General features: G+C 37.3%; 1 protein-coding gene across 2 annotated transcripts; it reads left to right on the top strand.

Annotated features, from left to right (window-relative positions):
* Nucleotides 1–544: 544 nt before the first annotated feature.
* optn (optineurin) lies at nucleotides 545–16207 on the top strand. 2 transcript variants are annotated; one of them, XM_065265803.1, is made up of 15 exons: nucleotides 545–720; nucleotides 4322–4467; nucleotides 4551–4744; nucleotides 5014–5151; nucleotides 5657–5721; nucleotides 9628–9738; nucleotides 9876–9951; nucleotides 10094–10209; nucleotides 10293–10469; nucleotides 11587–11736; nucleotides 11843–11927; nucleotides 14300–14455; nucleotides 14631–14773; nucleotides 15182–15273; nucleotides 15478–16207. In XM_065265803.1, the coding sequence occupies exons 2-15, from the start codon at nucleotides 4326–4328 to the stop codon at nucleotides 15582–15584; spliced, it is 1752 nt and encodes a 583-aa protein (XP_065121875.1). In that variant the 5' UTR covers nucleotides 545–720; nucleotides 4322–4325; the 3' UTR covers nucleotides 15585–16207. The 2 variants fall into 2 exon arrangements, with proteins under 2 accessions (XP_065121875.1, XP_065121876.1); XM_065265804.2 differs by lacking the exon at nucleotides 545–720 and adding an exon at nucleotides 791–921.
* The last annotated feature ends 8323 nt before the right edge of the window (nucleotides 16208–24530 follow it).

Below are 24530 nucleotides of genomic sequence, written 5' to 3'. Positions count from 1 at the left end.
AAATCCCGGGTCACGATGTGACGTCACCATCAGCTGGTGAAAAGGCGTGGCTTTAGCGCAGAGTTTCATTACAGTCAGAGAGAGCCCTATGGCTCTGATTACAGTGCCTCGACGAATGCCTTCACAAAAGACTGGCTATAGACAAAGTCCTTTAAAGAAAGTCGCCGCATACGGCGGCATATTTGACGTCAAGTCGGCGGCTAGTTCATTCATATGAGACCAAGTCTCTTCTACTTGAATAGGAAGAGACTCATATCTTTAACATTCCTTGATAAAATCACAATGAAACAAAACATACCTTACAAAAAATTAAACCTGACATCAACTGGATCTTAAAATTGTTCTTTTAACCAAGAACTACTCCAAATAAACACTGTTATCAGGTTGCTCCAGCTAATACGCATGCGCAAGCGCATTGTAACGCTGTAGATACTCACGCCCCAAGAATCGTCAGAGTATTTCACGAGTGATGATTGACTCTTTTTACTGGAAGGTGGAACTTCCCTCGACAAAGCGGATGTATTGTGTGCTGTTTTCCCATTTACTGTAGTAGAACTGCGTTGACTTGGTATTATAGAAAGTCTTTGGCGTAGATTAGACCCATCCTACCGGATAACAGATCTGAATATTACATTTAGATCTGACGTCTGAATCAGGAAACGCGTTTTTCCCAAAACAAGCTGAACTGTGCTCGAATAAGACACGAGAAGTGAAACCTTGGTGAGTTTTGTACAGCTCTTTAATAAATGTCTATGAATGTCTTTACACGAAAGCGCCTGCGATTAGATTTGAACTGTTGCGTAGATACAAAACACCCAAGGGTGGATTTTATTTCATTTCAAAAGTTAGTATCATTAACTTTAGTTTTCCTGTGTAATCACCATTAAGATGCGTTGCGAAATATGTCGATGATGTGAAATGGTAAGATTTTAACTGTCAGCGTTACAGCAGATAAAAGCTTTGAGAATAATGAAACGAAAGTAAAACAGTTTTACTGCTCATAAATGTAAACACATCTTATCTCAAATAATCGAGTTATTGCCACCTTATAGAGTTCTCATTATAAATAGATTGCTTATAATAATTTAAAGTACATATTGCTTATAGTATAGAATATAAAGTATACAACTGCATGCATGTAACAGTACAGAGTACTAATAAGTACTAATATACGACTATAGTGTTTTTATATTCAATATATAGTATAGATTTTCACACGTGTTAATGTTATGGGGTCATTGGTGTGCATAGATGTCATTTTATTTATTTAGTTGAAGGTCATCCTGACGAGAAACAAACCTGAAACCATCATAGAAATTCTAATGGATTTAATGGTTATAATGGGAATTGTATTGGGTAGACACTATTAAATCCTAATGGAATGAGGCCCATGACACACTACATAAACATTATGTAATTGATTTGATGATACACAGCTGATGGTTCATAATGGCATTTGGAACAACAATGGAATTTGTTTTGTTTTTCTTAGCCATGCTATGCTACAATTTTTACCAGATCAACCACATTCCCAAACCTTTAAACATATTAAAACTATGACAGTGCACTTTATACAGTAATGTCTTTTGGTGCGCAAAGAGTGACAGGCTGCATTTGTTTTTATACCACTAAAATAATATCATAAATATACTATAGCATATATATGTAAAAGAATGATTAACAACATGAGGATTATTTGAGGAAAACCTTCTTTACTTTCAGCAACCTCTCAATGCCTCCTCATATGTTTCACTTTAGGAAACCCCAATCAGAGCACTACAGTACGACGTACAATTTAGTATACCCAAACTCTAATAGTATGCAAACATTGTTCATTCTCATTAAGTATCAACATTCGTAGCTAAATAGCGATAACTCTAGCTATTAATAGTCTGTCTCCAGTTGTCAACTTTCTATCAAAATAATGTTTTAATTATCTAACACAACCAGTGTGAAAATATAATTTTAGATTATTGTTTTTGTTTTATTAATTATTATATAGGTGTATCTGTTCACCTAAATTTGAAAGAAGCAAAAAGTTAATTGAAGCTAAAAGTTGGCTTTCATGCCTTTGTTTCATTGAGTTGATGACCTTTTGTTCATGATTCAATCAATGCTTAAGTCAAGAGTAAATCTTGGGGCACAGGTGTGAACTTTTCTTTACCTTTATGATAAAGAAGGGCTCTCAGTGAGGCTATCATGTTTACCTGTTCAATGGGAGGTGATCTGAAATGCGTGGATAGCTGCCCTTTCTTGCCTGACTGTTACCTTTATTTCATGTTTATATTGTAAACAGCTGGACTGCCCCCTTTGAATGGCTTTAAATGAGTGGCATGTATACTTTTACTTTAGACTATAGGGTTAGATGACTGCAGTGTCACTAGTAGTATGCTCTTATTTGAAGACTTATGCTCCTTGCTAGCTGCAAAAAAGACTACTATCCAAGTCTCCTGGTCTGCGCTTAAAAGGTTTCCATCACCAGAAACAACTGTTTAGTTATGTGTACCTGTGTGGATATCAACAGCGCAACCGAGTTGTAGGTTGCCAGGTTGAGGTCAAAATGCACCATTTGTCGGAGCACAGCCCCCTACACCACCTGCTCCGACGAGTAGGATGCATTTTATACAAGATCTGGCAACTGGACAACCTTGGAATAATACAGTCGTGTGCAAAATTTGGGCACCCTTAACAATTTCCATGATTTTTATTTAATAAATATTTGGGCGTTTGGAAAAGCAATTTCATTTTGATTTATCAAATAACTGAAGGACAAAGATGTATTGGATTAAAAGAAAATGTGCAATATGCATCAAAACGAAATTAGACAGGTGCATAAATTTGGGCACCCTTATCATTTTGTTGATTTGAATACCTGTAACTACTTGGCACTGATGTGGAACACACAATTGGTTTGGTGAGCTCATTAAGCTTTGAACTTCATAGTAGGGATCGACCGATATGGATTTTTCAGTGCCGATGCCAATACCGATTTTTGTTTCATCAGCCTTAGCCGATGATCGATACAGGCTGCCGATTTTCTTGAGCCGATATTTGGAGCCTATACTGCTTTTGCTCACTCAATTTACATCATAAAAATTACACAATGATGATGCCAAATGTTACAAGTTTTAATTTTAAAAAAGTAACATGTATATAACTTAACTCTTTCCCCGCCATTGACGAGATTTCTCGTCAATTAAGAGAAAACGCTTCCCCGCCAATGACGAGATATTCCGTCTTTCCGCAATACCGCTATTATCCACCAGGTGGCGCCCTTCCGCAACTTTTTAAAACCGGAAGTATTTCCCTATGCCAAGCTGCTGCATGTCCGTGTCTGTTTTAAAGATCGCTCTGGATGGGATCTCTATGAAAAGTCCGTCACAAAAATGGAATTATTTCTGCTTTTTGCTCAAAATATGGTGTTTTTGCAAAAACCTACCCATATTCAAAAGCTGATTGCAAAAGAACCACTAAAGGTAGGATGAAACGGTTTTTTTTTTGTTTGAAAGCAGAGGGTCTGTTCTTTCATTTGGTATATTGTATGTTTATATATTTAAAGAAGAACATTTTCTGGAAGGCATTAAACTTTGGTGAAAATCATGAAAAACGCTGGCGCTGGCTGGCAACTTTTTTTAAAAACGCTGGCGGTGAAAGAGTTAAAAAAACTATATTTAACAAATAGTAAAAACAGGTGAGGGTGCTATGGAACCATCTTTTGATGTTGTCATGGAAAGGTTGGTTGTTTTTAGTCACATGACCTGCAATCGCTTGCGGCTTCCAGCACTCTGTCTGTAAATAATGCCGGAAAAAAATCGACGAACACGGCAGCCACATATCGGCCGATGCCGATACACATAAAACTTGCAAATATCGGCCTAGAGTCTATCTCTACTTCATAGACGGGTGCATCTTATTATGAGAAAAGGTATTTAAGGTGGCCAAAAATGGAGGCCTCAAAACAACTCTCAAATGATCTGAAAACAAATAGTGTTCAACATTAACCAAACTTTTGCATACAACTCTATATTAATATGATTAATATAATGAGGTAGGGCTGTACAAATTATGGGACTTTCCCAGTAGAATTGACAAAACTGGAATGGGGGCGGTAGATGAGTGTGAAATACGAGAGGCTTCCAAGAAAAATGGAAGTGTTGACTTGGTAATAAATGTTGGACTGTAATTCTTTCAATCTGGTTTTGCTTAAAATTCTGAATGGAATTAAAAGAGAGGATAAATCTGCACACACCAACATGAAAACTCCAAAAAGTGCCATATTTACTAGTCAAGTTACATTAAAATTTACATCTTGGTATTTCAGAGCTATGGCATCTGGTTCATCGATGATGAATGGGGACATCAGTCACCCACGTGGGGGCCCGGGGCCAGGCACCGGGAATATGGCTAGTTTAGAGGAGACAATTCAACAAATGAACACCCTTATCAAGGAGAATAGAGAACTGAAGGGTAAGAGACAGTCTTAATTTCTCTCTATTTATGACTGTCAGTTCTCCTTTACACAACATAAACTTTCCTCTTCGAACCCTTAGAGGCTCTGAAACAGACCAATTTGTCCATGAAGGAGAGATTTGAAGGCTTGTCCGCATGGAAGGAGAAACAAAAGGAAGAGAAAGATTTCCTGGAGAAACGACTAGGCGAAGCCAAAGCCAGACTGACCACCGTGGATGCGGAGAATGAGACGCTGAAGAAAAGAGTTATAGAGCTGGAGAAGAGCAGACCGGAGGTGAAACAACCTAGACTTAAATATAATCAATTCTTAAAATCAATAAAAAAAAAGATTTATGACATATCTTCATTGTTGATTGTTGCCCCCAAAAAACAAAAAAAATCACACATATTTATGATTTCTCTTAACAAGCTGTGTGCAGATTTGAAAAAAATCCCCATTTTGTGGTTCACAGGGAAATCAGTAAATGGCTTTGTTTACTCACTTGTGTTGTTCAAGTGACCTCATTTTTGTGTGCACTAAATTTACATTTTTGTTGTTTACAGTCAGAGCTGGAGGTGTTGAGAGGTCAGATCGCTCGACTTCAGGCTGAGAAGAATGATCTGGTGGCTTTAAACTCTGAACTTCAGCTGAAAATGGGTGAAAGTTCACCAAACGACTCCTTTATCGAGATCAGATTTGCTGTAAGCACACACACACGCACGCACGCACACACGCATTCTGGTTTCCATGTTTTGTGGGGACATTCCATAGACGTAATGCATTTTATACCATACAAACTGTATATTCTATTCCCCTTACCTGCCCCATTCCCTAACCCCAACCGTCACAGAAAACTTTCTTGTACCTTAGATTGTCAATAAACATCATTCTGTTTAATTTATAAGCTTGTTTCCTCATGGGGACATCAAAATGTCACAAAAACACTGGTATTCCTATCTTTGTGGGGACAATTGGTCCCCACAACGTGATAATTACCAGGTACACACACACACACACACACACACACACACACACACACACACACACACACACACACACACTTTTGTATCTTAACAGGGACTTTCCATTTCTATTGCAATCTTTCAACCCACAATTTTATCTCACAATTTTTATCTCTGTTTGCATTTTTTTCATTTTTATGAAACATTATTATTTGTTTTGTTTATTATGTGCTTCATCTCACAGAAAGATGAAATGAACGAGACTAAAGATTTGGCCGGCACACAGAAGGACCAGTCAATGTCCTGCATGTAAGTATGGCACTTCCATAAGCCAACAGGGAATCAAACCCAGTGAAAATGTGAAATACAATATGTCCAAATGATTTTTGGATCAAAAAAGGCATCTGCCAAATGCCTAAATATCTAATGTAATGTATAGCTATCAAAATTAAGGATTTAGATTTGTCCCATAATTAACAAAATTTGACTTCACCAAACCCCCCCAACCCCCCACCCCCCTTATTATTCATAACAAAAGGTAAAACTAAAGACTACAGTTCTGATGTTCTGCTGAAGATTGTCAATCTACACAAAATAGAACATGGTTTTAAGGAAATAGTTAAAGGAAGGGTATCACATTTTGAAATCACATAGCCGCCTAGCATTGAAATCACGATCCCACACTCCAGTCAAATCGCCATCCAAAGTCACGTCTCTTTCAAAACACATGAACACGCACAGATCAGACGGTCACATCTAATGTCTCATTCACTAGTGACAAAAATTTGCAGTACAAAGTGAGTAACATTTCCAAAATAACTAACATAAACCACTGGTTTACATCAGAATTAGTTAAAGCACACTTTACGCTAATCCGTGAACGAACACAAATTTAATAAGCAACATAATGTTTCATCAAAGTAGAATATCTGAATCCATCTCAATACAAACATATCACGTACCTACCTTATCAAAATAAACAGTGCAACGACCCTTTCAGACCCTTTGCCTCCTGCAGCTGTTTGCATCTAGTGGTAAAGCAGTAAAGTTGCCGATGTTAATTTGGGTTTTTGCTCTTTGCTGATCCAGGCAGTTTTTGCTGTTGTTGTTATAAAACATGTCTTTCGTTTTGTGGCTCCTGTGCAGGTTGTCAATTCAGCAGAAGAGTTTCCCATTCTCCCTGTTTACAGTCCGTTCGAACCGAGGTCTATAATTGGTTGAACTTTATTTGGTCCTATGCCTTTCACAGATGACATAAATTTCTACAAATACATTTAAACAACTTAACTCTTTCACCGCCAGCATTTTTAAAAAAAGTTGCCAGCCAGCGCCAGCATTTTTCATGATTTTCACCAAAGTTTAATGCCTTCCAGAAAATGTTCTTCTTTAAATATATAAACATACAATATACCAAATGAAAGAACAGACCCTCTGCTTTCAAACAAAAAAAAAAACCGTTTCATCCTACCTTTAGTGGTTCTTTTGCAATCAGCTTTTGAATATGGGTAGGTTTTTGCAAAAACACCATATTTTGAGCAAAAAGCAGAGATAATTCCATTTTTATGACGGATTTTTCATAGAGATCCCATTCAGAGCGATCTTTAAAACAGACACGGACATGCAGCAGCTTGCCATAGGGCAATACTAGTTGCGGAAGGGCGCCACCTGGTGGATAATAGCGGTATTGCGGAAAGACGGAAAATCTCGTCATTGGCGGGGAAGCGTTTTCTCTTAATTGACGAGATATCTCGTCAATGGCAGGGAAAGAGTTAACATAGTGATTGCTATCAGGATGTGAGGAGACTTTTAACCAGCATAACTAAAAATGTTTCAGGATAAAATGTGTTACCCTACCTTTAAACCATAAAAACATCTATTACCACAATCAGGGCAACAATGAAGATGTTTTAATCGACTGAAGATGTTGCAAAACTGGCTAAAAGAGGACATGTGTATATATCGTCTTAATGCTCAGCAAGAAGAAGAATTTGAGTGGACAAAGACACTCAGTTCAATCAGTTCAATCTTGGGGTAATAAAAGCTTATAAAAAATAAATAAATAAAGGAAAATAGCACCTTTATCATCACAAGTTGTTTGGGACTAGGGCTGGGCAATCGCTTTTTTAAACCACAAATCGTTTTTGTTTTATGAAATAACCCTGATCTTGTTTGATCAAGCAATGCGACTGTTCTGACTTTTTCAGCATACATTTTTCATCTTGCATCAAAATTGTATTTAACATAATTGTATGCATTTGAAAATTAGAGATGGGTTCTGTTTTAATGTACCCAAGTGTACCTAAAAATAAAGAGTTTAATATACAGGTTTGTGAATCTTAATTTCTTTTTATTAATTACCCACTTGTAAACTTACGTTCACTGTTCTTTTATATAAATTATATTAATTGAGTCGAATTGAGAATCAAGCATAAAAAAATCGATCCGAGAATCGGAATCGAAAGGAGAATCGATTTGATAGCTTGTGAATCGAAATCGAATCGATCTGGAACATCTGAATCGATACCCAGCCCTATTTGGGAAACAGTTTAAAAAAATAATCTGATGTCATGTAAAAACAAACTCCAGTATATTAATTTGCTGTCAGGGGCGGCCAGTGACTTCTTTATTGAGGGCGCACGATGCAAAGCTCGTTGCAATATGTATTTAGCCCATCATGTGTGTGGCTCGTCATGTGAAAATATGTGTTCGGCGCATCATTTGAATCTATGTGCATCATGTGTCTTGTCAAAATAAGTGCCTGCTGCACACGCATCTGAATGATTAATGATAAAAGTGATGCTTGTTTTGCTATATAATCTCTGGGGATTAACCAAATCACACCAAAAGCATTTATGGCAGTTGCAGGCGCCTTTTTTGAATGACATTCTATGGGCAGGGAGCGTTTGCGCGCTGTTTATACGCACTGCTGAGCGCCTTGCGGTTTTGCCGCCAGCCGCAGCACGCACCTTAGGAAGGAACGCTGAGAGCGGAGAAGCGCCCAACGTCATTTGCGTCTTTCCATTGTCCAATCGAATGAGGGGAGAGGCGGGCCTTACGTTGTGCTGAGGAAAGTTTACATTTGCTTTGAAGAACCGGACTCCACTCGCTCACTCTCTCCTGCGTGTTTGCGCACCTCTCATCCTCAAACAAGGTCAGAGCAAGCGCCCTCTTTTTAAAGTTTCTGCTAATATGACAGTTAACAGCAAAAGAGCGCTCACGCTTCAATATTTGATTGACAAGACAGCTGACTCGGTGGTTGCTTAGCAATATAAAAAGCCACGTCGCACTGCTCTTTTTTTTAAAAAGGCAGTGCATCACGCCTTGCGTTTCCAAGCATTTAAAGCGTGATGTGATTAGCCCCTTAATGTGTAATAAGAGTTTAGTGTCTTGCGAGTATTTTGTGAACGTGAACGTCTCTTTTATCATGAACCCTTTTGACGCTTCTGCAGCAGGCACATATTTTGACATAATTGATGCATGATGCACATGGTTCACATGACGCAACAAACGCTCATTTTGACATGATAAGCAACATTTATTCACATATTTTGAATTCCTGCCCAGTCACTGGTCGACAGCCGCCATACTGTAGCTTTAAACAGGAGTGAGGTTCTTATTGTCAGCAAGAACACAAGATGGCTTTGGTGCACAAATGGATTCAAAAGTGCTCCATGTTTACAGGTAAATATGCCGTTGGATGTTTTTTGTTGTGAACTTTCTTGTATACCAGAGGTCCTGGACATTTTATTCAGATACATTGCTTCATGAATTATATCAAATGCCAACAGGTAAAAAAGTCAAAACCTGACTTGCTCTGCTAGAAATCTTATAATGGATCGTGGTTAAATCTTTCATGAAGACATTGGTTCAAAACAAACATCAATATAATGGGTCACTGAGCCCAAATTTAAGGTTCTGCCACAGCCATCCCAGTTCCCTGACCTGAACCATACAGAAATGACTGAAGAGGAGTTAATAATTGTGGCCAACTTCTGTTTAAGAAAAATTATATGTTATCCCCCATTTTTAAATATTTTTCATCAATGAAACATTGGATTTTGTGATTTTTTTTTTATTTCATTTTTTTTTTATAAAAAAGAAAACAATGCTGATTTATTTTCACAGCTCATATTTACAAAGGTCCATTATTGTATAAACTATTGTTTAGAGTTCAATTCATCAATTTCTTAATGTGACATAACTATGTGTGGACAGACTAAAAGCTGAATCAGAGGAGCAGACAGTGAGACAGCTGCTTCAATCTCTCAGGATCGAGACGGATCAGAAGGAAGCACTTCATGTAAAGCTTCAGGATGCCCAGACAAGGTGTGCTGCAGTCCCTATAGCTCAAGTTGTTTGACACTTGTGTGTGACTTAAACGTTTAACGCTTTTGGATAAAATGCTCAATGTTTAACGCTTTTGGATAAAATGCTCAATGAATAATGTCAATGTGTGTTTCCAGGATTGCGGAGTTGCAGCAGAAAGAGAAACACAGTGAAGGAACCACACAAACGTCTCTGCCCTGCGAAACTGAAAATGTAATCCGTACCCTGTATTAATTTAAACATTTTATGATCTTGGAAATGTATGGCACATTTAAAAATGAAAAGGGAATAAGGGGTTATAGCTGAACTTTTTGATTTGATGTAATGATGTCATGTGTTTGTTTGTCTTTATCAGTCAAGTGCTGAGGTTCAGACCCTAAAAGCTCAGCTGATAAAGCTGTGTGATGAGTTAAAACAGGCTCAGAGCAAACTGGACGAGGCCGAGAACATGAAAAAAACCCTGCAGGACAGGTCAGGAACACTAACAAACTATTTGTCTGTAGATTAAGGAGTAAGCAATGTGTATTAAAGAAAATGTCTTGGTGTAAATGTAGGTGTAAAGACCTGGAGCAAGATCTGAGCGCTCTGAAGACTCAGCACGGAGACAAACAAGAAGTCCAGACTGAGAACGAGGGTCTGAGCGCTCAGCTGATGAAGCTCAGTAATGAGTTAAAACAGGCTCAGAGCAAACTGGATGAAGCAGAGAAAATGAAACAGAACCTACAGGACAGGTCTGTTATTCATATTTGAGATTAAATGAGCATTTTTATCATGCTCTTATGTAATTTCACTTTAATGGCAATGAAAAGGTTATTAGTCAGTTATTAAAATGCCTTTTTTCACAAATCTTACTTCACTGGTATTTACCAAAATTTGACTCTATGCAAAAGTACATGCAAAAAAATCTGTAATATGGGGTCTATATCTTAATATATTCAAACCTCCTTTAAACTCTGTTTTTACTGTGCTGTTGTTTATCCAGTTCTTCTTCCGTGCACTGGTGTTAAGTGGATTTTGTCAACAGTGCAATATTTCTGAATGGCCTAAGGCTGGGATTAATCGAATTTGAAGGAAAACTATTTGATGAACGTATAGTACGTTCTTAGAGCATAAATATCATTATCTCCTTATTGATGGAGGTGGCTTTTAAAGCGATGGTTCATCTAAAAATGAAAATGACCACATGATACTACCCTCAACCTATCAGAGATACATATACATCTTTTAGATGAACAAATTATCATTTATTTTAGTAAATGTCCTAGCTTATCCAAGTTTTACACCAGTTGGAATGGGGTCCACTTCCTTCAAGTTCAGATTTTGTGCATCCATCTATCCTTCGTAAAATTAATCAGGCCTCCTGAGGGTCATTGATGCAATTATGTCCATATTAAAAACATTATAAACTATAAAAACTAGCTTCTGGTAAAATCCAACACACATTCACCAGATGCGCAAGATCCGGTGACACACAACTCTCACGAGAACCTTGCATTGTGGGTGGTTTTAGGTACAAATAGGGATAACTCAATATCCTCTTGTCTTGTATCAAAATCCTCCGTAATTTTCTTAAAAATCCTAATTTTAGTTTATGACTGGCGATGTTGTTTTGCTCTGTGCCCCTGACCCCCTACCTCATTGCATCCTTACAATTTTCATTTCAACTTGTTGGCCGATAAACTTTATAATACACACAAGACAATAACCCATAGCATAACCATTGAGACACAATTAATTAAGTCATCATGAACATTACCTTCCCATCATGAACATATAACTATTCAGAATAACATTGAACCAATAAATAAGCAAGACATTAAAAAATGTCCTTACACTCTCCATCTGTAGATGTAAAGATCTGGATCAGAATCTGAGCAGTCTGAAGACTCAGCTTGGAGACAGACAGAAAGTCCAGACTGAGAACGAGGGTCTGAAGGTTCAGATGGAAAGTCTACAAGCTGCTGTCAAACTAGAACAGAAGAAGACTCAAGATGAAAAGTGCTAAAATAAACAACTTCAGTCTGATAAAAATGTTTCTCATTATAGAACAGAATCAAATCATTGCATAATAATAATAATAAATTCCTGTATTTTTCTGTGCCAGGAGTAATCTGAACCAATTAAAAGACGCCTATACCAAGCTGTTTGAGGATTATAAGGAACTTCAGGAGGAGAACAAGAAGAAAGAGGTTTGTGTCAATTAATATGTTTAAGGCAACCAGGTATCTTACTTTTTTAAGTTAAACCAAATTTTTTGTTTAACTCTTTCCCCGCCATTGACGAGTTAACTCATCAATTAAGTGAAAACGCTTCCTTGCCAATGATGAGTTTTTCCAACAATCCGTATTTCTGCTATTTTCCACCAGGTGGCACAAACTCTTATAAAACCCAGAAGTATTCCCTTAGGGCAAACAGTTCATGTATGTTTTGATCATCGCTATGAATCTGATCTCTAACAAAAAAACTTTTACAAAAATGCAATTATCTCAGCTTTTTGCTCAAAATTTGGTGTTTTTGAAAAAACATACCTATATTTGAGAGGTGATATAAGAAAACAAATAAAGGTAGAATGAAATGCGTTTTCATTTTATATATTGTATGCTTATCTATTTAAAGGGGCCATGGCGTGAAAATCTGACTTTTTTCTATGTTTAAGTGCCATGATTAGGTCCCCAGTGCTTCTATCAATCTAGAAAATGTGAAAAAGATCAACCCAGTAACTTAGTTTTGGTAAACCATTCTCTACAAGCACATGAAAAAATAGGTCTTTGAAATGTGGCTCTCCTTATGATGTCATAAGGAGCTCTTATTATAATAATACCACCCCTTAATCTGCACTATCCAACCACAGCACTGCCATTTAGTGCAGAGAAAAGCACAATTGAGTTTTAATTGCAACAAACCACCATCATTGTGATCAGTGTTTGCACTTCATCAGCTCATTTGCATTTAAAAGGACACACCCAAAACGGCACATTTTTGCACACACCTACAAAGTGGCATTTTTAACATGCTATAATAAAATATTTATATGGTATTTTGAGCTAAAACTTCACATATGTGCTCTGGGGACACCAAAGATTTATTTGATATCTTAAAAAAGTCTTGTGCCATGGCCCCTTTAAAGAAAAACATTTTCTGGAAGGCATTAAACTTTTGTGAAAATCATAAAAAATGCTGGCGTTGGCTGGCACCTTTTTAAAAAAATGCTGGGGGAAAGAGTTAAAAGTGTGCTATTTTAGTTAAAGGAGTTTAAAGTGATAGGTGGCCAAACATTTTAATTACCCTATGATTTACGCACACTTTAGCCATCTGAGATGCATATGTCCATTCTTTATAATGCGAACACATAAGTCAGATATTTTTTAAACTGTCCTTGCTTTTCCAATATTAATAACAGATGAATGTAGGGTCCAGCTTCTTCAAGTCCAAAGAAAGTGCATCCATCCTTCACAAAAGTAATCCAAACAGCTTCAGGGGGATAAATAAATGCCTACTAAGGGAAATCAATACAAAGTTTTGTAAGATAAATATCCATGTTTAAAACTTTACAAACTAAAATCTTACAGTAACGCTACCATCTAAGGGGCGGATCAAACCGAATGCAATTATGGCAGTGGCAGGGGACTTCTTGGAATGATTTTCCATTTTTCTCTTTTGTGTTTGCGCACCTCTCACCCTTGATCAAAAACAACGCTCTGCATTCACGAGAGAGTATCACTGTAGTGTACATACTTTTCATAGTGACGTATAACGAATGCGGAGGGCTGAGACACAAAGCAGGGAGCAAAAATTCATTATACATCACTAAGAAAAGTGCATACACTACACAGATACTCTCTTCTAAATGCAGAGGAGTCTTAAGATGGTGTTGTTACCGGAGGATAGTTATTTTCGTTTGTAACGTTTTAAATATGAATACTTTTCTTACAACATCGCATCAATTACCAGCAGTAGGCATTTCTTTATCCCTTTGATGCCGTTTTGAGTATTTTTGCAAGGATGGATGCAGTTTCTTTGGGCTTGAAGGAGGCAGACACCATTCATCCATTATAAACATTGGAAGAGCTAGGACATTTTCATAAATATCTGAATATGTGTTTGCATGAAAAGGACATATGTGTCTTGGATGGCTTGAGGGTAAGTAAATCATTTTCACAATTGCTTTAAATTCACCCTTAGCTTTTTCTTAACTCGGGTCCTAACAAACTGCATCTGTACAGTTTGTGCTATGGACATGAATGTTATTTCACATCATGCCTTTACTAAGCAATTATACTAGATTTTCTCCACATTTTAGGACCAGTGTGTATCTATCTATCTATCTATCTTTCTATCTATCTATCTATCTATCTATCTATCTATCTATCTATCTATCTATCTATCTATCTATCTATCTATCTATCTATCTATCTATAAACAGACTTTCATTTACTTTTATATTTGGTTAGTCTCTGTTACTTCAAGGCAACTGTTACTTGTTTTTGGGATTAATGTAACATGATTTTTGGCATGTCGGTGGTTAATTTTTCTTATATTGCACGTTTGTGTGTGTGATCAGGGAAGTGTATCAAAGGAAGAGTATGAAGACCTTCATACAAGGTTTACCGCAGCTGAAAAGGCCCTGGCCGACAAGCAACAGAAGATAGATGAAATGAAGATGGAAATCTTCCAGAAGGAGAAGGAGCTGGAGACCATCTCTGTTTTTAAAGCTCAGGTACTGACTGTTGGGGAATACAAATAGTAGTGACACATATATAAAATGTTTTTTTTTTATTATTATTTAAGAAGACTTCCTCTACTATACATTATAATAAACTCAATGTATAAATAAAACCTCTCATTTTATATTCACCCTTTTCACGTCAGTTTGTGCCTTTGTGTGCACGCAGGCAGAGATATATTCCCAGGATTTCCATGCAGAACGAGAAGCTCGTGAAAAGATTCACGAGGAGAAAGAGCGTCTGTCTGCTCAACTGGAGTATGTTAAGAAACAGCACACCCAACTTCAAGAAGAGATGGAGTCACTTGGCAGGTGCGTATGCACGCTTATACACTTTCCTATCTATGTACACTGACAGAAAATTGGTCCCTGGAGCAGTACCATTACAAAGGCCCTTTTTACACCTGATATTAAGATGTAAGGTGTAAAGCCTGGAGTATAGTTTTTTTTATCTACACGAACGTATGCGCAGCCTTGCAAAGCATGGTTTATTTGACTTGTACATGTAACGTTCGACACATTGCGACAAAATGCAATTCCCCTGGGCTACATAGTAGATTCTTCTGTACACGCATACGCATACAAAGTATGGAGGGCCAGCCCGTGGCAAATACCAAGGCACAAAATAACTCGAGGGTGCCTCAAAAAAAAGGTACTGGTCCGGTGGCAGCTTGGGACAATTTTTGTGATGTGAAATGAGGCTATTGTTTTTCTGTTTAGGCAGTCTATGAGTGAGATGCAAAGGAGACATGTATCACGTGGAGCCAATCCACAGGGGCCTATGTCTCCACCACACCTGCAAGGAGCCAGAGGTTTGTCCTTCTCTTTATAGGCATTATTTTTTCATCTGATCTATATGACCATTATTGTTCATTAGGGCAAAGCTGTTGAATACTAAATATGCATTGTCATGTACACATCAAATGCACTACTGATGGTGATGTTATAGCTAACCAGAAATCGACAAATAGTACTGAATATAAAAATGACTTCTGATTGACCTCTTTGTTTCTCAGGTGACTGGCAGCAGCAGAATATTCCTGAACATGTTTGTCCAAAGTGTCAAGAAGTACTGCCCGACCTGGATACCCTGCAGATTCACATTATGGATTGCATCATCTGAATCTGTTGCCTAGTAACCGTACATCTGTGAATCTATGAAAGCTTTATTTTACGGTACTAAGGGTGCAGACACAATGCTGATAAATAAACCTGCCTAACAAAAACATTATCAATGTGTAGACTTCATCTAAATAGACCTTAAATAACAGCAACATTAGGATGCTAAATGTATAAATGTCAACTACTAAGATAAAGTATATAACTGTATGTTGCAGATGGACAATCGGGGTGAGATGTATTACACCGTTAATCTATTAATCTGGAGTGTACGAGTTGGTTTTTTGTTTGCAAAAAAGATTTCTGTTTATTAATGTTTCTGAGAAAAATAATAATGAAGTCCAAATTATGATCGGAATATAGAGAGATATATTAGTTTTGTTATATTTGAAATTATCTGTTTAACCATGCTTATTAAAGATGAATTATTTCACAGAAAATATATTTTTTTCTTTTTTTTTTGTTAAACTGTTAAAGCACTTTATCATGTTTGATGAGCAAGGATACGGAGTTAGATTTGGGAAGTTACTTTTAGTATGTGGTTACTTCTAAGAGTATGTCTAATGACAAACAGTTGTGTATCTGTTAATACATGCCTGATTCTAATAAACACAATTTTCATAGTTATTAGTTGATATTTATTGTTTAGTTTTTTACTTAAAGGCACACTGTGGAACTTTTTGGCCACTAGGGGGCGCTAGACATGTAGTCCTTCCAGCATATCATATGAATATAATTTCATGGGGTTTAATTTTTTTCAAATGCCAAAAGATTGCTATAGCCAGTTGTAACGGTGTTCGCTTGGTTAAAGTTTATATTAAAATAATTGCTTTAAAAAGGGATCGAACCCGGGTCACAGGTCCGTAACACTACATGACCATGGGTGTTATTTACACCGGGGACGCTGGGAACATTTTGAAATGGCTGAAAAACCATTTGGTTAAAATTTTCTGAAAAATCAACCGATGCTTACGAGTGGGCCAGGGTCACATATGTTGCATTGGGTCACATATGTTGCATTGTATGCTTATGGTGCGTTTTCTTTTACGTAATGAAATTCATTGAAATCATTGACTAAACGCGCTGCTGTTTTCTAGAGTATTGTGCGTTGGTTTTATGCGGAGTATTTTCTTGTTGTTGACTGGCCTACGCTATGCCCATTTTTGATGCGCCGTTATTCAATATTTTTCCCATCCTGCAGTAATGTTTTTTATCTGATCTTTTGTCACCACCACTTTTCAACACAAACTGACGCCCCTGACCATGACACCACAGATTCATGTGATAGAAGTCACTCTCTACAGTCCCCAAGTAGCCTCCAGCAAAATTCACGTTCAAAAAAAAAGTTTGTGTTCGGCGCCAGACTGGACTTATATTTGCAAGCAATTCCTTTTATTTTGTCATTATCACGTTTTCTCTTTCTGGTCTCCTCCAACAAAACCATAGGTTTCTTTTTCTTAGTTGGTGCTTCAGCCATAACAAAAACATCAGGAAAATAAATAGTTGCGCTCTCATGTCTGAATTTGAGAAAGTCGAGGACGTGACGTATGCTGTAAAGCAATTTTGCAGTTCTTTTTGTGCTCTGCTTACTACCCGAAACCCCAAGTTTAAAAGTATGAGTAAAAGCGATACAGACCCCGTCAGGCTATGGTAGACATGTCATTCAACCTATTTTAAGTTGATGTACCATCACAAGGGTCTTGAAAATATATTATGAAGGTTGAAAAACTACAAAGTGTCACTTTAAAATCCACTTTTACAAGGTGTTTGGACATAAATGTGTTCTGCCACTACTTTACAATAAAAAGTCCACCACTCCTCCTTTTTTTAATCTCTATGAAACCAGAACTGTTTCATTAGACATGGTGTTTTGATTCTCTTGTTAATGTGACATCACACTGATAAAGCTTCCACTCAGTGCCACTGACTGACTGGTTAATTTTATCCAAAAGCTTTTTTTTAAATGTGTTTAGCATGTTGTAGCGCTAATGCGGATAAAGATACTATTGTCCCAAACTGTATTCACAGGAATCAGGGCCTCATTTATAAAGTGTATATGCAAAAATGCACGGCAAAGTCCATATTTATGAAAACTGTCTTTGACGTGAAAAAGTGCTTAGCGCCACGTCAGGGTCTGAGCAGACGTACGCACTTTTGCTTGTCTGATCGCTGCAGGTGTTTTGTCAATATAAGCCATTCTTAATGCTCGAAAAGGATTTAAACATTGACAAACGCTCTTTTATATTTTAGTGACATTAATTAGGCATCTTTAAATCTGAAACTGCTCAGCTGCGCACAAGTTCAAGATCATTTGCGATTTATAGATTCACATCTGAAAGAAAGGGGTACGCGCATTTTTTGTGCTTAAGTTTGGTTTATTAATCACAAGTACGCATTTTTGATAAATGATCGTAATATCAAATGTAGGATGGTTTCTAATCAGCATTTTATAAATGAGGCTCCTGATCTATGTTTTACCAAAGCAGAAGCTTATTTGCATTTAAAGGTACACACATGAAAACAGCACATTTTTGCACCCACCCAAATAGGGTCATTTTGGACATGCTATAATAAATGATCTGTGGGGTATTTTGAGTTGAAAATTCACAGACACATTCTAGACACACCTGAGACTTTTTTTACATCTGGTAAAATGGGAATAATGTTTAATTGAATTGAAAAGATTTTTGCCCTCTTGTGGTCCACTGTGTGAATGATATGTAATAATGGTCTGCACTGACAATGCAACATCCAGTTTTCCATAAAATCTAAATAGGAGGTTCCTGATCAGAAGCATAAAAATAAACATCAGGCATAAGCAGTCAGACTAACAGTCATTATAGAAAAGCAAAGTATTTAGCATTGTAAATGTTATTCTGTGAAACATACGCAGAATGTGCAATAAAGATTTCTGCTTTATTACTTCAGAGTTCATTACATTGGATGTTATTTTAGCATTGATTTAATACACAGTGTATGTGTAATACAGAGTTCCTTTAGAATCGCTACAAGTAACATCACGGGAGCTTTCCACCTTTGTGTACAAGTGAACACATGATTATCATAAATATTATCCTTATCCCACACCTCCAGCTTCAGGGTGTCACCAATTCCACCATATATGAAAAGAGGTATTCTTGTGATATTCTGTCATGCAAAAAAGGAACTACACCAAACCTTGACATATGGATTAGGGAGTTTCAGGGGGTCATTCCCAGTGAGGTATCCAGCTCGTAAATTTGTAATCTGCACAGCAGCTCTGGCACAGCTCAGCTCTCATAAAAAATGAATAAAAAAAAAACATGTTAATAAATACACATATATTTAATTGTGGAATTTTCACATTCTCAAGTGTAAATGGTTTGCAGTCATGTTTGCAGTTCTTAAATAAAAATATTTTCTTACCTCATGTTCACTTCCAAGTGATAAATACTGGTTGATCCCATCTCCCTATATAAAGCCAGTGTAATCACACAAACCTTTCATATGGTAATCTACATGAAGTCTCAGGCTTATCTGATTTGTGTTCACAGCTTTGTTGATATAAAAGCATTCCTGTGACTCAACTGCTATAGGATATGTGACTATCAATCAAATATAGGACATTGAAAGCAGTTGTTTTGGACAGCAGTATATAAATTATATAATTTTTTCCCCTTTCAGCACAGACCATGAAATTGGCATGCCCACACTAAAATGATTGCAGTTCCAAAACTTAATGACAAAATAAGCTCATAAAACATATAAATAAATATTTAAAAAATGGATGTAATGCATATATTTTTTAGTCAGGAACAATGGCCCTCATTTATCATTCTTGCGTAGAAACGGGCGTATATGTTGGCGTAAGATTATGCTTACACTCCTCTCACCCCCTGATTTATGAAACTGTGCGTACCGTTGATATTCAGGTGTACGCAATATCTGCCCTTCATAAATGCCGCGGCCGAAAACGAGCGTCATTAGAATAACAAGCCCATATAAATTCAGGTCTCCGCCTCCCCCACGCCCTCATTTTACGCCATTGACACACGAAAGACGGCAAAGAAAAGAATCCGGGGAAGTGAAAAGAAACAAAATTGTTTTATTTGGCAGTTTAAAGAGTGGGATTAAAGACACATTAATAATTGGATGACAATTTGTAATATACTTATTATTATTTTTATTATTAATTGATATTTAGAAGAATAATTATTTATTATTATTATTATTTACTGTTGCCTACATCTAAATTCTATGTCTGCTTAATGGTTCAGTTAATTTTTTTTATATAATATTTTAAAATGATGTAGTAACTTTTGTAGTGTGTTCTGTATTTACATACAGTTGTTTGTTAGCTGTATCTTAGATCCAGTTTGATACGGAGCTCCGGATATAATTCAAATTAACAATTTGTTTCCACGACATCCACATGTTTTAGCTAAGCTAATTCATAATTTGAAGTAATAATAATTGTAATAGTAATTACGAAATATTCTAAATATTATAATAATTAATTCCAAGGAACAAACTGTTGAATATTGGGAACAAAATCTAAATTTATGGCCATACTTTAGACTAAATAAGAAAAAGAAGTGTCCATCAGGCACGTGCAGAGGGGGGGGGGGCGGCGGGTGCCCAAGCACCTGCCCCTTTACCCCTGGATGACCAAAGTGCCCTTTTTGTCAAGGCATTTTTTTTGTAATTAAATGCCCTTTTGTGAAGGCCTGCCCAATCTAACTATTAGTAAAATTAATAAAAAATAATTTAGCCGCAAAATAAAATTAGTCACATGATGACGTATTGACCTTTTATTGGACAATCTCTTTAGGGAAAGCTCACAGTAGTGGTGGGCGATACTGCAAAATTTGTCATCGATCCGATACCAAATACATATAGGGTCCGTATTGCCGATTCCGATACCAATCCGATACTTTTTACTTAAAAAAATACTTTTGTGTATAGGTGAGAGCAGTATGTCATTATTTCTGAGGTGAATGAATGATCAATTCTTTAGGCTTTTTTTATTAAAGTATTGAAGTCCACAAAATTATTAGTTATTAGGAACTGTAGAATTAATTTGTTACAACCTTTTAAATAAATAAAGAATAATAATCTCTCCCTTTTTTCTGGTTTTAAAAGCAAATGAAATAAAATGCACACAATTATTACTTTTTACACGTATCAAGTTACAGTATTATTATTTATAGACGTTAAATAGCTCCACACAACGCTTCTCTTCCTCTCGGCCATCCTGATCTCTCACTCAGTTCGCTGCTCCTCGGCGCGTTGTGTCAGTGAGTCACGTGATGACACAACAACGAATCACAGCAGAGCAGTAGGAGTGGGAGGAGTAGCAAAGTGGGCCAGAATATGAAAGCAGCGTTTGCTCAGGATTGTAGAGGTAGAAAACACGAGCAAAGTATAATGAACGTAGAGGAGAGATATTTAAATTGAAGTATCGATTCAATTACAATTGTATCGATCTGATACTAATACCAGTGTTGGCATCGATACTATCGATATTTAGATCGATCCGCCCACCCCTAGCTCACAGCGCTAGCAGCGCCCACACGTGCACGACGTCGGTGCGCAGTCCAGGGAGGATCCCCCTCGAGCCGGCATTGAACCGAAGCGGTATGCTTGTTATATTATTATTATTTTACAAGAACAACGTGAGGAGAGCATGCACAGCTTTTGTTTATTGCTGTCTGTGTGTATTAACATCTCTAGAACGTTAGATGCAAACAGGGCTCTCAAGTCTCACGCATTTCAGCCTTCACACGCCACCCCTTGTATTTCTCACGCTGAAAATAAAACATTCTTCCCGTATAAAAACAATGGATGAGGCAAAGGCAGGGACGTTCTCTGCCGTAAGTTCATTCAGGTAGCTGTCTCGAGTTTTTAGGTGTGCTCAACTTCACGCAGCAATGCAAGAACCGAAACGCACATGACATCAAAGTACCGCGAGAAATATTCGGGAAATCATACGGAGGAGTTTGATTTCAAATCGCTCTCGCGCTGTTCTAATGTCATCCACTTGTCACGCGGAGTTTGTTGGAAGAGCAAGATCCGATGAATACGGTAAAAAAAACTCTTAATTTTTGTATCACATTGAATTTACGATTCCTGGACTCGCCTTTGATAAAAGACAATGTGAGCTGATGTTGGGTAATAGCCATACTCGTGCTAAATTATTAACTCAGTCAAAAACTCTCCAGCTTTGCAACCAGTTTTAGTTTACCTGAAAATAAAGAAAGTACAAGAGGCTTCATGAAATGAATGAAAGGAGAGATGAATGTCATTATTTTATTGCCCTGTCATCAAGGCATCAAAGTGTGCAAAAACACAACACAAACACGATTCAAAACTAAAATATGTAGGCTACTCTCTTTGTATACAAATTTCGAACAGGATTAGAATAGAATAGAATTATATTTTAAATATGACAACAAAAACACAAGCCTGTAAACGTAATAATTATCTTAATGTCACAATGCAATGTATAATATCATATAATTTCAGAACTGCATATACTGTGTTGACACACACAAACACTAAATGAAATGCACTGTAAGTCGTTTTGGATAAAAGCTGCTGCCAAATGCATAAATATATAGATATAAAACTCAGTCTATATAGATTTTTCTGTCTTACTCTATTTGCAAGGAAAATAAAGAAAAACGTTAGACTTATCATCTTTCTATTCTGTATTACTTTATTATTTGTTTCAGTTGTGTGCTTGCGTGTCGGCGAGCAAAGTCCCCTTTTTATTCTTTGAGCACCTGCCCCTCCAATGGTCTCTGCACGGCCCTGCTAAAATATGTAGGCTACTCTCTTTGTATACAAATTTCGAACAGGATTAGAATAGAATAGAATTATATTTTAAATATGACAACAAAAACACAAGCCTGTAAACGTAATAATTATCTTAATGTCACAATGCAATGTATAATATCATATAATTTCAGAACTGCATATACTGTGTTGACACACACAAACACTAAATTAAATGCACTGTAAGTCGTTTTGGATAAAAGCTGCTGCCAAATGCATAAATATATAGATATAAAACTCAGTCTATATAGATTTTTCTGTCTTACTCTATTTGCAAGGAAAATAAAGAAAAACGTTAGACTAATCATCTTTCTATTCTGTATTACTTTATTATTTGTTTCAGTTGTGTGCTTGCGTGTCGGCGAGCAAAGTGCCCTTTTTATTCTTTGAGCACCTGCCCCTCCAATGGTCTCTGCACGGCCCTGGTGTCCATAGCATAAAAAATTATTCGTGGCCATAATTTTGTCAGCATGTCATCATGATCGGATTTACGGCTTCATTCAACACAAGCATTTTACCTTACCTCATCTGTATTTATTTATCATCGAATGGTACGTAACTAGTTTACCTTTTGATGCATTACCATGTTTTCGTAGCACATCCTTGTGCTTTCTTGCAATGTGCCGCTTCAGATTCCAGGAAGAATATTTGCTAACTCTTTACAGTCTCTCCGCAATTTTTTCTTCCTGCTCAATCTTAACTTTGATTTTTACTTAACATTTATGTATAAGGCTTGAATTCCATAACTTATTGCTAGACGTTTTTACAGATTCTCGAACTAGCAAATTATCAAAGGGCGTTCTGGGTTCAACGAGCGGTGCTGAGGGAGCGGAATTTTCGGAAAGGCTTTGATGGTAATATTACCGCACCGCTCAACGCTCCGCTCACACTAAGCTCCGTTCACATGCTCGCTCTGAAACATCAGGTAAAGCGCACAGGCTCTCAACTGAAGGAATACATACAAATCAAATGCTTTGGTAATTCTCACAAATTAAACATTGAACATTGTTGCATAAAAATAAACACTGAAGTTTATAATTACTATGTTTTTTACAGTGGGTCATAATATATCATATATTTTAGTTTGTCAGTAGGCTACGTTTTGTGGTGTTAGGAAGTTTTTGTGCATTTCTGCACTAACTCATAATGTGCGTACACCACCTCCTGAGCTGGCGTAGGATTTGAGCGTGCCATACGCCAACGTCCATATTGATAAATCTCAAAGTCACCGTGGTTTTGGGTGTACGCAAGGTGTACGCTGGAAATTTTGTGTACGCACTTTTGATAAATGAGGGCCATTGTGTTTAACAATTTTGTTTTTGTTTTACACATTTCAGTAAGTTTTAATGATTTTTTTCACAATCATCTATTCAAAAATAATTTCAGGTTGTACAACCAGTCATTGTCTTTTTGCCAGATAAGTTTTAATGTGCTTTCTGTGTCATGCTGATTGTGTCAGGACCCCGTTGTGACCGACTGCACTTTTTGTTTGTTTACCTTTTGTATTCCATGTGTGGACTCTCTGTCTCCTCCCTTCTCGTTATCCTTGGTCCTGTCCCAAATGGCGCACTTCATGTGGACTTTCGGTCTCGTGGCCTTAAATTGCGCGTTCTCGCTTAGTCTACGAGTCCGTAGGGTGTCCCATCTGTCATTTTTACGCTTTGAAGTGTGCTCATCAGCGCCTCCTTTGCCCCCTTGATGCGGTCTTCAGCGAAGCCCGCACTGCAGCAGGCTTCGCGCACTTTGCCAACCCAGAAGTCCTTGCGAAAGGGCAATCAGACCAATCAGACGACGGAAGGGAGGAGTTCACGCTGACGGGCAACTTCTTTACCTATTTCCGGTGTGATGCTCGAGTCTGTCCCAAAATTCGACTCCGGTGCACCCACGTGGACTCGCATCAAGGGTCCCTAAAGTCTGGACTACGTGATGTCATCAAAGTGTGGACTCTGAGGAGGACCACAAGTCCGGAGTGTGCCATTTGGGACAGGGCGCTTGATTGTTTTCCTACAGATGTTGCGTGTTTGTCTCTCTCTAATTTATTTCCGGGTGTTTTGTGCTCTGTGCGAGTTCGTTGAGTTGCTTCCGGATGATCGCTGCCATGTTGTGCCTGACTCTTGTTGGTCTTTGATCGTGT

Source organism: Paramisgurnus dabryanus, chromosome 1, assembly GCF_030506205.2.
Source record: "Paramisgurnus dabryanus chromosome 1, PD_genome_1.1, whole genome shotgun sequence".
NCBI classification, from domain to species: Eukaryota; Metazoa; Chordata; class Actinopteri; order Cypriniformes; family Cobitidae; genus Paramisgurnus; species Paramisgurnus dabryanus.
This window is presented reverse-complemented; position numbering and strand designations above follow the sequence as displayed.

Bases quoted from the DNA above. Each gene is read 5' to 3' on its own strand.
- optn (XM_065265803.1), top strand. From the start codon at position 4,326: ATGGCATCTGGTTCATCGATGATGAATGGGGACATCAGTCACCCACGT. The intron at 10,470-11,586 runs GTCTGTTATTCA...CTCCATCTGTAG, and splicing joins AAACAGAACCTACAGGACAG to ATGTAAAGATCTGGATCAGA. The intron at 11,737-11,842 runs GTGCTAAAATAA...TTTCTGTGCCAG, and splicing joins AAGAAGACTCAAGATGAAAA to GAGTAATCTGAACCAATTAA.